The sequence below is a fragment of the Camelina sativa genome, chromosome 2 (genome assembly GCF_000633955.1).
Source record: "Camelina sativa cultivar DH55 chromosome 2, Cs, whole genome shotgun sequence".
NCBI classification, from domain to species: domain Eukaryota; kingdom Viridiplantae; phylum Streptophyta; class Magnoliopsida; order Brassicales; family Brassicaceae; genus Camelina; species Camelina sativa.
The window spans coordinates 4,197,225-4,210,212 of record NC_025686.1 but is presented as its reverse complement, the minus strand read 5'-3'; the positions used below and the strand labels follow the sequence as shown (position 1 = coordinate 4,210,212).

General features: G+C 34.9%; 4 protein-coding genes across 4 annotated transcripts; 2 read left to right on the top strand and 2 right to left on the bottom strand.

Annotated features, from left to right (window-relative positions):
- On the top strand, positions 3,227 to 6,932 carry LOC104717405 (E3 ubiquitin-protein ligase UPL5-like). Its single transcript, XM_010434962.2, has 3 exons — positions 3,227 to 5,254; positions 5,769 to 6,361; positions 6,451 to 6,932. The coding sequence occupies exons 1-3, from the start codon at positions 3,490 to 3,492 to the stop codon at positions 6,712 to 6,714; spliced, it is 2,622 nt and encodes an 873-aa protein (XP_010433264.1). The 5' UTR covers positions 3,227 to 3,489; the 3' UTR covers positions 6,715 to 6,932.
- Positions 7,105 to 7,938, bottom strand: LOC104717401. Its single transcript, XM_010434957.2, has 2 exons — positions 7,822 to 7,938; positions 7,105 to 7,595 (listed from the first exon to the last, which is right to left on the bottom strand). Exons 1-2 carry the CDS (start codon positions 7,834 to 7,836, stop codon positions 7,320 to 7,322), a joined length of 291 nt encoding a protein of 96 aa, XP_010433259.1. The 5' UTR covers positions 7,837 to 7,938; the 3' UTR covers positions 7,105 to 7,319.
- LOC104717389 (ER membrane protein complex subunit 3-like) lies at positions 8,844 to 10,988 on the bottom strand. The gene is made up of 8 exons (XM_010434949.2): positions 10,709 to 10,988; positions 10,521 to 10,614; positions 10,023 to 10,145; positions 9,889 to 9,937; positions 9,623 to 9,722; positions 9,430 to 9,491; positions 9,278 to 9,336; positions 8,844 to 9,189 (listed from the first exon to the last, which is right to left on the bottom strand). The coding sequence occupies exons 1-8, from the start codon at positions 10,858 to 10,860 to the stop codon at positions 9,085 to 9,087; spliced, it is 744 nt and encodes a 247-aa protein (XP_010433251.1). The 5' UTR covers positions 10,861 to 10,988; the 3' UTR covers positions 8,844 to 9,084.
- On the top strand, positions 11,150 to 12,360 carry LOC104717379 (NHP2-like protein 1). Its single transcript, XM_010434939.1, has 2 exons — positions 11,150 to 11,463; positions 11,951 to 12,360. The coding sequence occupies exons 1-2, from the start codon at positions 11,236 to 11,238 to the stop codon at positions 12,107 to 12,109; spliced, it is 387 nt and encodes a 128-aa protein (XP_010433241.1). The 5' UTR covers positions 11,150 to 11,235; the 3' UTR covers positions 12,110 to 12,360.

The window sequence follows — 12,988 nt, the reverse complement described above, 5'->3', positions numbered from 1 at the left end:
TTTAAGGTCTCAGCATATAGACAGAGATTTAGTCAAAACAAAACTTTCATAGTTATCAAATGAATAACTTGCACACCTTCAAAACAATACAATAGCTGTTTTTTGTTAGTTTTAAAATTTTCTGAAATTATTGAGACGAAAGTTGAATTTTTCAACGTCAAATTTTTACTAGTCAATAAGAAACATTACAATGTCTGCTTATCAGCCTCGTCAAAATGATGTGTTTGGTGAGCAATCCTAGTCACGGTACACTATTTTGCCCAAACTCTTTTAATGTCAAAAAACTGCAATAATCCGGGGAAGACACATGAAAGATTGGATTGCATAAAGACAAATTGATGTGGGCTGCTCTGTGGGGTTTGATTTGTTATATCGTGAAAGATTGGATTGCAACAAATAGTCCACTTTCTAGAATTTTAGTGTTGTTATATAAAGTTCAGTACCATTTCGACTAGCTAGCCAAATGATATGAGCAAATTTGCGATGACAATCAAACTTTAGGAAAGAACTGATTACGTCTTGTTCGAGCTCGTTTACCACCAACATCCACCAAAAGTTCCTTGAAAACCAACTCTTAAGAGCCGTCCCTTCACTCATTTTATGTGAGAGGAGTCGTCCCAAAGAGGATGGTACATATTAATATCATTGGTGCTTACAGCTTATATATCCTTATGGCCAATTTTTTAAAAAAGTTTTGCTTTCTAGTTTTCTTTGGTTTTTTTGTTTAAAGTTGTGTTCTGTATTTATTATTTACTTAGTATTATTACACAAACTTTTTGGTGTTTTCAGAAATGTATATAGAGATTATAACATTTATATAGCAGAAAATATTACATTAATCAAAATTTTTAAGATAAATAATCACTATAAAGTTAAATATCAACATTCAACGTTAGAACTTTTAAAAAGATGTTTTCATAGAAATATGAATATGAAATCTATACTAATAAAAAGTAGAAGCTATAAGCTTCTAAGGCTGTCCACCTAGGATTTTAAACATCCAATTGTAATAAGACATGTCACTCATTAACATTTTTTAAAGTTTCCAGAATTTTCTATATTAAGAATTATTTTAAAACAACCTATCAGGATTTGACATGTCTTCATTAACATTTTTTAAAATTTCCAGAATTTTTTAGAAAAAGGACAATTTTAAATTTATGGAAATAAAAGAACCTATGAACAATATCCCACATTGGCTAGAAAAGTTTTAAACAATGGTTCAGAACCAGTATAAATAAGATTAATATGCTTCCAACAACAAATGAGCAGGAAAGCTTGATTTATCAAGCGTCCAAGTTTAAAAATTATTCGGTTTGATCCGGTTTTTATTTGATCAAACTAAAACTTTAAAAAGTTTCAAAAAATATTATAATTTTTAAAATTCTTAAAAGTTTAAATATTATAAATATTGAAACTTTTAAAAGTTCTTAGCTTTTAAAAAGTTTTTAAATATTATAATTTTAAATTTTAAAAGTTTTAAAATATTATAAATATTAAAACTTTTTAAAAGGTTCAAAATTTATATTTCGAAACCTTTTAAAAGTTTAAAATACTATAAATATTGATGTAAAACATAAATTATCATATTTATCTACTTTTGTGCTTTTTATTTCTTATGAACCACAAACCATATTTTGTGTATGATTTTATAGATGAGTTGATATTCTTTCATTAATTTTTTATTTTTGGATCTAAGGAAAAAGAATTGACATCGCAAGACCTTGATTTGATGTTTGAATCAAGTTTTGGAGTTTAAAGAAGAAAGATGGACAACAAACACACATGTTTTATTAGCTATACATAGGCATGACCAGAGTTACGGTTGTCACGGTTATGGTTTATTAACCATCGGTTATGGTTAGGAATATTGTTTAACCTTAACTATAACCGTTTAAATATTGTTTTTAAGAAATATTGTTTAACTATATACGGTTACAGTTATTTGAGAATATGATACAGTTGATATTATTTGATGATATAGCATAATTGATATTATTTATTATAATTAATATGTTCTTATAGTGTACTCATATTTCTATATATCATATGATTCATATCAAATAAAATATTATTAGTATATTTTATTATGTTTTTAAAATATTATAAACCAAGTAAGGATTTTGGTTGGAGAAGATTATAAACGTGTGGATCTAAAACAAAATAAGTATATAGATAAAATTATCAATAATTGGATGCATGTGTTAACTATGCTGTTCTTCATGAATTTCATAAATTTTATGAGAAAAGAAATAATTTTGTTCTTGGAGTTTGATGGGTTAACAAGTTGTGTGGTAGTCTGAAAAAGGGTTTTCAGTGGAAGAATGTGAAGAAGTTGACGAGTAAGAAGAAGAAAAAAAGTATAACGAAGAACTATATGGTAAAAGTAACAATGAAAATTACCACAAATTTGACAATAAAAATGATAATACTAATTTTTTTTATAAAATAATATTATATTACCGTAATCAATCATATATAATTTTCATCAAAATATATCTAATTCAAAACCTAGTAAACTATTTTAAAGATAAGAAGTTGTGAGATTGTCATTGTTGTTTAGTCATTGTTGTTTACTCAATGAGGTTTTTGAATCATTTTCGTTAACAGGTGATATATTTGCCATTGATTTTATTGCTAAACTAGACAATATATGCTGTATATAGATTAGTAAAATAAGTATGAACATTTATATAGATTTCTTTTTAAACTTATGTTATATTCAACAATTCACATTGATATAAGTTTCTAACTGAAATTCTGTGCATCGCGCGTGTTGGAATTCTACATAGTGCGTGTGTAGAAACTTCTACGCGCACGCGTATAGAAACTTTTAAGCGCGTTGCGCGAGTAGGTTTTTGTTTTCTTGTTCAAAGTTGCTTTTTGTATTTATTAGTTTCTTAGTATTATTATTACACAAATTTTCTGATATTTTCATAAATGCTTTTTTTATATAGAGATTATAACATTTATATAGCAGAAAATAAAACTATAAAGTTAATATTTTTATTTTGGTAGGAACTGTAAAGTTAATATTGACTTGGTAAATAAAGACCAAAGAAAGTAATTAAGCAATAAAAAAAAGTCCTTATTTTGTTTCTGTATCTGAGTAAACGAGGAACCGTTTTAACCATAAATGGCATTATTGCTTAAATTCAGAGATTCTAATTGTAATATAAATTTCACATAGCAAGTACATTAATCTAATCACAATTAATTAAAATAAATAAAATAATTACGTCTGTTTTAACAATGGCGTAGAGAGAGCCGTAATCTCTCTGTGTTAAACCCAGACGAAACCTCCGATCGTCTTCTCCTCTCTCTCTCTCTCACTCTAATCTCTTCATCTTCCTCACCTCCTTCACCTCACCTCACCGTTACGGTTACTTTTCCGGAGAAATCGATTTTGGGATAAGGTTTTGGTTAAACTTAAACCAGAACCAAGAGAGAGACAGAGAGAGAGCTAAAAGAGGGGTTTCTCGTCTCTCGATGACTCTAAGCCGTTCATCAGCCGCCGATTCAACCAATAACTCTAACCGATCTTTCTCCGCCGTGGCTGGAACCGATCACAAACGGAAACTAGACGATTTCGACGCTTCGTCGTCGACTCCCGATAATCGCCATAGGATGAAGAAACACGAGGCTGAGCCCGATCACATGGCGCAGCAGACTTCGGTTTCGTGGAGATCCGGTGAGAATTCCGGGTTTGATCGGTCTCTCTCTTCTTCCGCCGTCTGTTCTTCCTCGAATCGTCCCGAGTCGACTCGGTTACAAATCTTCGTGAGGATGATGTCTGGAGGCAAAACGATAGTGATCCACGCCGATAAAAACGATACTGTGGAGAAGCTCCATCACAGGATTGAGTGGAAAACGAAGATTCCGGCGGCTCAGCAGCGAGTTATCTATAAAGGTAAGCAGTTACAGAACGAACACTCGCTTGCTTACTACTCGATCGAACAAGACGCTTCGCTTCACCTCGTTGCTAGGATGCAGAGTACAGAGCATCCTGTCGCTTGGCAAACGATTGATGATATTATGTACACAGTCTCGAGAATGTACAAAGGTGAAATTGTTCGTTCCAACATCAATGAGAAGCTCGTTGCCTTCTTTGCCATGATTCCTCCGGAGCACGATCAGACCATTGCCAACTATTTGGAGATTTTCTCGAATTCTTCGGTTCCAGCTGCTTTAGTGATGCTCTACGCTTCTTCCTTAGAAAGGAACAAATCATGTGCTAAAAGTTCTGTTAAGCTCTTCTTGAGTAGTTGCACAGCCTTGCCCAAGATTCAGCAGAACCATTGCTTACCCATAGTGTTAGACTTCTGTAAATTGCTTAGGAAAATTTGCCCTGATCAGAAGCTCTATATTACCTGCCGGAACACCTTGGGCACAATGCTGGAAACGTTTGATAACCCTAGTGTATTCAATAAGGGTAATGGAGTCATTACTGTTGGGGTGGAGATTTTCCCCTTTTTTACTGAGTTAACTGGTCTTTTGGTGAATGAGTTACACCAGAATTCAGGGCCTAGTTTCAGTGACTTTCATAAATTATCTTCCTTTTGGCAACACTTGAGGAAGGCCATTGAATACCAAGTTGCCTACCCAGTTCCCATTGTCTTACCTCTGCGGAATAATGTATTAGAGGCGGAGATCGGACATCTCCATCGGTTATTCGGAACCTTGCTGAGTGCGATGGACGTTTGTATGTGCAGGGTCGAATCTACGCTGGCTAACAAAGAAGCTGGAACCAGTGAAACTCCGTCTTCATCGTGGTCTCAGTATCTTGCTATTCTGAAGATTATCAATTCAATGGCTAACCTCTATCGAGGTGCTAAGGCGCAGCTAGCTGTTATGTTAAATAAAAATAAGGCGTCATTCTGCACCCTCATTGTGAAATTTGCAAAGAGAGGAGATGACCACCAATGGATCTTTGAGTACAAGGAATCTACCAACTTTGAAGCTAGGAGGCATTTGGCAATGCTGCTGTTTCCTGATGTGAGAGAAGACTTTGATGAGATGCATGAAATGCTAATTGATCGCTCCAATTTGTTAGCAGAATCTTTTGAATACATATCGGGCGCAAGCTCTGAAGCACTTCATGGTGGACTGTTCATGGAATTTAAGAATGAGGAAGCGACAGGTCCTGGTGTTCTACGAGAATGGTTCTATCTGGTGTGTCAGGAGATATTCAATCCAAAAAATACCCTCTTTCTTCGATCTGCTGATGATTTTAGAAGATTCTCTCCAAACCCAGGTAAGCTTTGTGCCAGGTTATGTTGCTTTTCTCATTACATCACTAGCCTATATACAAGTGAATTTGGACCTTGCTTGAACATGCCTATAGTTTCTTAGTGTCTGATATCCCCATTCTCTGTTAATCATTCCTTCTTATAATCCTGAGAACGTATTTTAGTCTGTCAGTATAGCATAGTCTGTTGGTCCTACTCTGCTCGTAATTTGTTTGGTTGTGAACCAGTGAAACATGCACAACTATACACTTCAAATATAAATGATTATTGTGCTGTCATCATTAATGATGAACTCATCAGAATCCTAAATTCTTACATGAATGCTTGATCATGGTACTTCATTTCCTGCTTAATTATCTAAATTGAAGCTTCATTGAGTTGAAAATATTTTGAAAGCTGCCTTGGAAACAAGAAAGAAAGCTTTTGTGATGTCCACTCTTTGCTCTGACTAGATATTTTATTGTCTATGATGCTCATATGTTTGATCCAATAATATTAGATAACTTGTCTTATATTCAGCATCCAAGGTGGATCCGTTGCATCCTGATTTCTTCGAGTTCACGGGTCGTGTGATTGCCTTGGCGTTGAGGCACAAAGTTCAAGTGGGTGTGCTGTTCGATCGTGTATTCTTCTTACAATTGGCCGGAATGAAGATTTCTCTGGAAGATATTAAGGACACGGATCGAATCATTTACAATAGCTTGAAACAGGTGTTAGAAATGGATCCAGAGTTTTTCGATGCAAACGCTGGTCTTGGTCTAACATTCGTGTTGGAAACCGAGGAGCTGGGAAAGAGGGATTCAATAGAGCTATGTGTAGGCGGGAAATCCCTGGCTGTCAACAGCAAGAACAGGAAACTATACGTCGATCTCCTCATCGAACGTCGATTTGCAACACCAATCGTTGAGCAAGTAAAACAATTTTCCAGGGGTTTCAATCATATGCTTTCGGATTCTGCACTGCCCAGATCCTTTTTCAAGAGGATATACCTAGAGGATCTCGATGGGATGCTTCGAGGAGGAGAAAACGCGATAAGCATAGATGATTGGAAAGCACATACAGAGTACAACGGATTCAAAGAGACTGATCGCCAAATAGACTGGTTCTGGAAGGTAATAAGTAAAAATGCTCAAATTAGTTTGCTCAAATTTAAAACTTAGGATTTCTGATTTTTTGAACCCCTCATTGGATTTTTGTATAGATTCTGAAGAAAATGACAGAGGAAGAACAGCGGAATATACTCTTCTTTTGGACATCGAATAAGTTTGTACCGGTGGAAGGGTTTAGAGGATTATCATCAAAGCTTTACATCTACAGATTATATGAAGCTAATGATCGTCTTCCAATGTCTCATACTTGCTTTTACCGTCTCTGTATACCAAAATACCCGTCGATCAGTCTCATGGAACAACGCCTCCGACTTATTGCTCAAGATCATGTCAGCTCCAGTTTCGGTAAATGGTGACGAGTTACCGAAGTAATCTCGTTATCTTTCAATCTATCTCTAATTAGGGGTTAGTAGATTGGTGCTTTTGGTGTATAGGTTTAGGGTTGTGGTCATATCTCTGTTTATGGCCGGGAGAGGAAGGTGAAACCTTTCTTAACTTCTGTTTCTTAACTTAATGGATGATTTAATTTTAAGCCGAGTAAAATATAAGTAAAAAAAAGTATCCTTTTGACATATTTTGCTTTTGTTCTCTCTTGTGTTATTGGTGTTGTTGTGGTGTGTGTTTGGATATGTCGAATCATGTAAATAAGAATAAACATTAGGGTGATTAACTTCGATTTGCAAATATGTGTCTGCGTTTGTAGTTTGGTTTTTCTTTGTTTAGATAAAAGAAATTAGATCTACAAGAACAGTATAAAGCTTTTTTGTATTATTATTGAGCAAACAAACCTCAAACTTTTTTAAGACCACCTCAATGGTCTCATGATAGACAAAGAAACTCATATTCTATTACATGAATCGTACTAGCACCTTAGTAATCTTATTATTAATCGAAACTCATCACCTTATATAGGATTTAATTAAGAGGAAACAAAATGTTCTCATAGGTAGAAAGCTCTTTTTTACACTGCCTTGCCATCAACAGCGGGAGCTTCTGCAGCCGGTGTAACATCTTTCTCCTCCACAGCTGCTGGAACTTCAACTGGTTTCTCCTCTTCAACCGGAGCTGTCTCGGTTTTTTCAGTTTCGTTTTCTACCTTTGGTGCTTCTTCTCCTTTGATTTCAACTTCAACCGCAGTGGCTGAGTCATCTGTGTGAACGGTTTCTTTAGGCGTCTCGGTTGTTGGCTCGGTTGTTGTTGTCGTCTTCTCTTCAGTGTTTGGTACTATTTTCTCAACCTGCAGTAAGAAAATCAATCGAGCGTTACATCATGAATCAGCCTTTAGTTTATAGAGGATTAATAGATCAACATGGAGATATTACTACATCTGCTAGTACATATGTTGAGTTGTCTGAAAATACGGTTTAAGTTTATTTAGTTGTACATATGTAACATGTCTTTTTCTTGTGAATGGATTTACGACAACTAAATTTACAGATGAATCAAACGAAGTAGATAAATACCTCAACACCAGCCATTTGGAGATTCTGAATAAGAATGATATGAACAAAAAATATTTTAACTACGACGAGATCAGAAAAGGATGGATATGTTTGTGAGTGAGTTTGGCGAAGAAGAGAAGGAAGGTATTTATAGACTTGATCTTCAAAAAAGTAAATAAACATAAAAATAAATTAAAATTGTTGAAGCATATAGATGATGACAGATGTGTCATATTTACAGGTAAGAGCATCAGTATTCAAAGTAAACTAACTTGTGATGAAGTGTTGATGTTTTGGCTCGTGCAGAACAAATTTCTGTTACCCGTCTTTATCTATCATGTACTAATTTTTTTTTTTTCCAATAAAATTGTGAAATTTTGCTTTTTTTTTTTTTATAAGTTAAATTTGTTTCTGATCCACTAATATCATCATTAGATCTTATCATAATACAAATGATGATTTTATCAGTCATGAAGAAACGAATCTAATCTTTAAACATCTTTGAAAAATACATCAGACAGAGTTGAATAGAAGAACACTTGATGTGAGTACAACAATCTGTCCATATAAAATAAAATTTTGAGAATGAGTTGGTTTCGACATATGTATAGATGACACCCATCTGTTGTTCTTATGCTTTCCTTTTCGTCCTTTTTCTACTTTAGAAGTTTAATTCTCTCACGTCACTTCTATTTCTTAAAAATCTTTATTCCTTCAAGTTCTTTGGGCCATTGCTTTCAAGTTCTCCCATGTTTTGATATTCAACCGAACTTTATACTACTACAAAACCGAATCATTTGATTCTTTTCTTGCTTTTGCTAGTTTTGCTATTTTATTCTAATACCTTTGTTTGAAGAGAACCAAGACTGAGTGTTTAGCATCAAATCTGTTTTTTACCAATATAAAAAGTTTTGTTACTATGTGACTAGAGCACTAAAACATATAAAGCACTACTAGGCTACTAGCAAAGCTTTTGTTTTATCCTTACCAAACTAAACCGAAGCATTCCGTTCTCGTAATACACGGTAAACCAAACCAAATCGTACCGGCAATAAATAGTAGTACTATTTGGAGAAAATTTTATCGAGAGCAGAAGTTTTGCAAGTTACAATAAAAGGAAATAGGAAAACTTAAGCAGAATCTATTAGCTGAAAGCTGAAACAGAACAAACAACTGTTAAGATTCGGTTTCAAATCGAAATTTCTACAGAGCTTGAATGTTTTTCAACATCTGAGTGAAGTAAACCAGATCTGATCGTCTGAAAACCATATCGTCTATGTCTCTCTACTTCACGAGTTTTCTTAATACAGATTCTGCGCGCTGCTCAAATCGAGGTAGGGCCCATTCGTGTTGAATTATGTCGAGACCATCCTTCTCTGCACCCAGGCTCTGATCAAAGTTACAATGCAATGATACAGATTCAGAAAGTGACTTGAGAATGATCATACATAAGGTGAAACTTAGATATTTTGATTACCTTTGATGCATCAAATCCAAACCCACCCATTTGCATCATACGCTGTGTGTCATCAATGGCTGCATAAGAAGAAGTACACCATTATGACCAATATTTTACTTTAGAGGAATGTGAGAAAATTAGTGTGAAATAGTTAGTATGCGAAAATTAACCATTTTCATCTCCGAGAATTAGACTGAACAAGCCTCTTAATCCAAACAAGTTCAAAAAGTACCTGAAAAGTGAAAGAATAATTCATGAAACAAGAGAAAAGGCAATATCCAGAATCAACTACGATTAGCCTATCGAAAATTTGGAGAGGACCGAGATAACAGAAAGTCCTTTATGTAAAACTTGGGAACTTACCAAGAACGACTACTCACGTAGCTAACATCAACAGTGCTCAAGTCAATGCCATTCTGTAGCATTGATCTGAACCTTTGAGTCAATGGAAACGGTATTTTGGCTGCAAGATAAACGAAGAAGACTCAGATGCTATGGGTTTATTAAAACTTTCCGGAGACTAGAGAATCATAACAGTGAAACAGTATGGTCTTAATTTAAATTTATGATGCAGTTTATCAAGTGAGAGAGAAAAAACAAAGACAAAAACTTTGTTTAGGGCAATGAACCTGCAACAAATCCAGAGAAGAAGAAGTTGACCCATGCAAAAGTGAGAGTCTGCAAAATTGAAAGTGAAGTCAGTTTCTAATATTACCAGCCAGTAACGCAAAGACATAGAATTTTTATTTTAAATCCAATCTACCTGAGGAATAATCATAGAAAGGTTTTTCTTCATCATATCCATGGCCATGTTAGGATCAGAAAACATAGCAGCTTGTGGATTTGTTGGAGCTTCTCCCTTGGGTACATGTAGCAAACCATTCTCCTACAGCAAGCAAAAAAACACATATTTCTCACATTTAATATCCATAGATACCATCAGAAACAATTGAGCTGTTCACCTCCATTTCCCACAAGCAAAAAAAACTACACCGAGCTTAGTAACACACAAGGGTAACACGAGCCCATAACCCTTTTACGCATTGGAATGTTTCTATCCATTTAAAAAGCTTTGACCTTTGATGAGCAAAGCTAAGCAGAACCTAAGAACAAAGATCACAAAGATGCTATGTACATAGGTTATGAGCTATTCACGACTAACCCACAAAGAAAAGAACCAAGCTTTCACAATGAAAATCTCAAAAAATCAGAAACCAAAGACAAGACGAAAGGTCAAAACTTTGATTGAAAAGTCAAATACCTCGTTAGTAAAGTAGAATCTCCGAGTACGAAATGATCTCGGCGGGATGAAATTAGCACCAACTTTAAGATTACGAGCTCTGATTACAACTTGCCTATATAACCAAATCAAAATCAAATCAGCTAACAACAACACATACATAGATCAGAGTTCTCCATAGAACGGGGAAGAAGAACTAACTAACTCACCCTTCTTTAACCATCTTAGCATCTGGAGTTGGAGAAGAACGCATAAGCTTAGAGACAAAGTATCTCAAAATACCAATAAGAACCATCACAACTGAGAGAGGAATCAGAACCCAATCTCTGATCGCCGTATCAAGAACTAGATCCTCCGCCATTGTAGCTCCACTCCTAAACCCTAATTCTCCCTCTCTCTCTCGTCTCTGGTTCTTTTGAGATCTTCTTCTTCTTCTCTCTGTTTCGATCCGATGAAGCAAAAAACACGATCTGAGAGACTTCTCTGAGCAATCAGATAAATTAAGTGGAATTATTTTATTTATTAAAAAAAAAAAATCTAAAACCTTCTGATTAAGGCAGAGGCATTAAGGGGCAAAAAAGACAATTCAGAATACGAATTAAAACCCTAATTTGTTGTTGTCGTCGTCTATTAAAACCCAAACATAAAAACCCTAAGCTTATTCTTCTTCTTCTTGTCGTCGCTTCTTTCTCTCAGCACTCAGAAAAAACTCTAAGCCTCGGAGAAGAAGAAGAAGATGACGGTAGAAGCAGTAAACCCTAAGGCTTACCCGTTAGCTGATGCTCAGCTAGCGATAACGATTCTTGATCTTGTTCAACAAGCTACGAATTACAAACAGCTTAAGAAGGGAGCTAATGAAGCTACAAAGACATTGAACCGTGGTATCTCTGAGTTCGTTGTTATGGCTGCTGATGCTGAGCCTCTTGAGATTCTTCTTCATCTTCCTCTTCTTGCCGAAGATAAGGTATTGTTTCCCCCTTCTTATCCTTCTTATGAATCTCAATTAGTAGTTTCTTTGGCTCTGGAGATTTTTGAATATGTGGTCTTGTTGTATATCTTCTTCGTATGATGTAGAAGTTGAGATTTTTTGGTCTATTAGACTCAAATTTTGAGTTTGTGTTCGGATTTAGCAATCACTTAATGTGTAGATCTTAGTTTTTGAATGTTAGAGACTGAATCAATTCAAGATTTTTAGGTATTAAGAAGCTCTTTTGTTCTGTATTAACATAGCTTAAGTGATTAGTTTAGTCTGTGCTTCTTGGTCTTGGGATTTGAAATTTCAGGACTTTAGTTTCTGGGTATCATACTCTGTTGATTCATGAAATATTTAGCTGACAAGGATGTGATTGTTGTATATACTTATCTTGATTTGTTTTAACAAATCTGTGTAACAAGCTTGAGTCTTGTGTAACTAACTTTGTTCTCTGTCTTTGTCTTTGAATTGTTTGCAGAATGTGCCGTATGTGTTTGTGCCATCAAAGCAAGCCCTTGGAAGAGCATGTGGTGTAACAAGGCCTGTTATCGCTTGTTCGGTTACATCAAACGAGGCTAGTCAGTTGAAAACTCAAATTCAGCAGCTCAAGGATGCAATTGAGAAGCTCCTCATCTAATAATACTTTTGGTGGTTATGAATGAATGAATGAATGATGGGTCTCTCTCCGTTTACGGTGTGTGGCTTTGACTGAAGTGGAGTTTTGTGCATCTTTTTTAGCTTATGAGAAAAAAACAAAAACATGAACTATTCCTATCCCATTTTGATGATTTGTAGTGCTTTTATTTATTTGATATTTTGTGTTGGTGCTAATGCATCTCTGAACAACAACAATCATTTTGAAATTGAGTTTCTTAGATTTTGGTTGTTGGTTTGGTGATTTTTATCTTTTGTTCGTTCGAGGATGGAGACATAAATAATTTTCTGTAAGGAAAAGAAAGGAAGTATGCAGATAAACAAATGCGAACCAAACCGAATCCAAAAATACATAGAAACTAGCAAGAAAACAGAGGAAGAAATAGGAAATTGAAACCCTCAATTAGAAGAAAGAAAGGAAGTATGCAGATAANAAAAAAAAAAAAAAAAAAAAAAAAGGAAGATAATCGAAAAGGGAATACTACGATTTATCATTGTGATTTGGAATATATATAAAAACAATTTTCAATTAAGGTTTATCATAAATGATAAACCCAATATCATGTTGTGATAAGGTCGTTGCACCTATTGTATAAATAGCTTCTGTATCTTTCTTTGACGTTTGATACAAAAAAAAAAAACTCCCTCCTAATACGTAATTCTCTACGACTCTTTCTCCAAAACAAAATTAGAACAAAAACCACACAAGAGAGATGAGTCTCTACGCTTGAGACAACAGAAGATACTCTCAAACTCAGCCTTGGTGGTCAAGCAACACTAAAAAGGAGTCAGCCGAAACAAAAAAGAGAGAGAAAGAGAGAGAGACCTAAACCACCCACATCCACTATGGAACCTGTGTCTG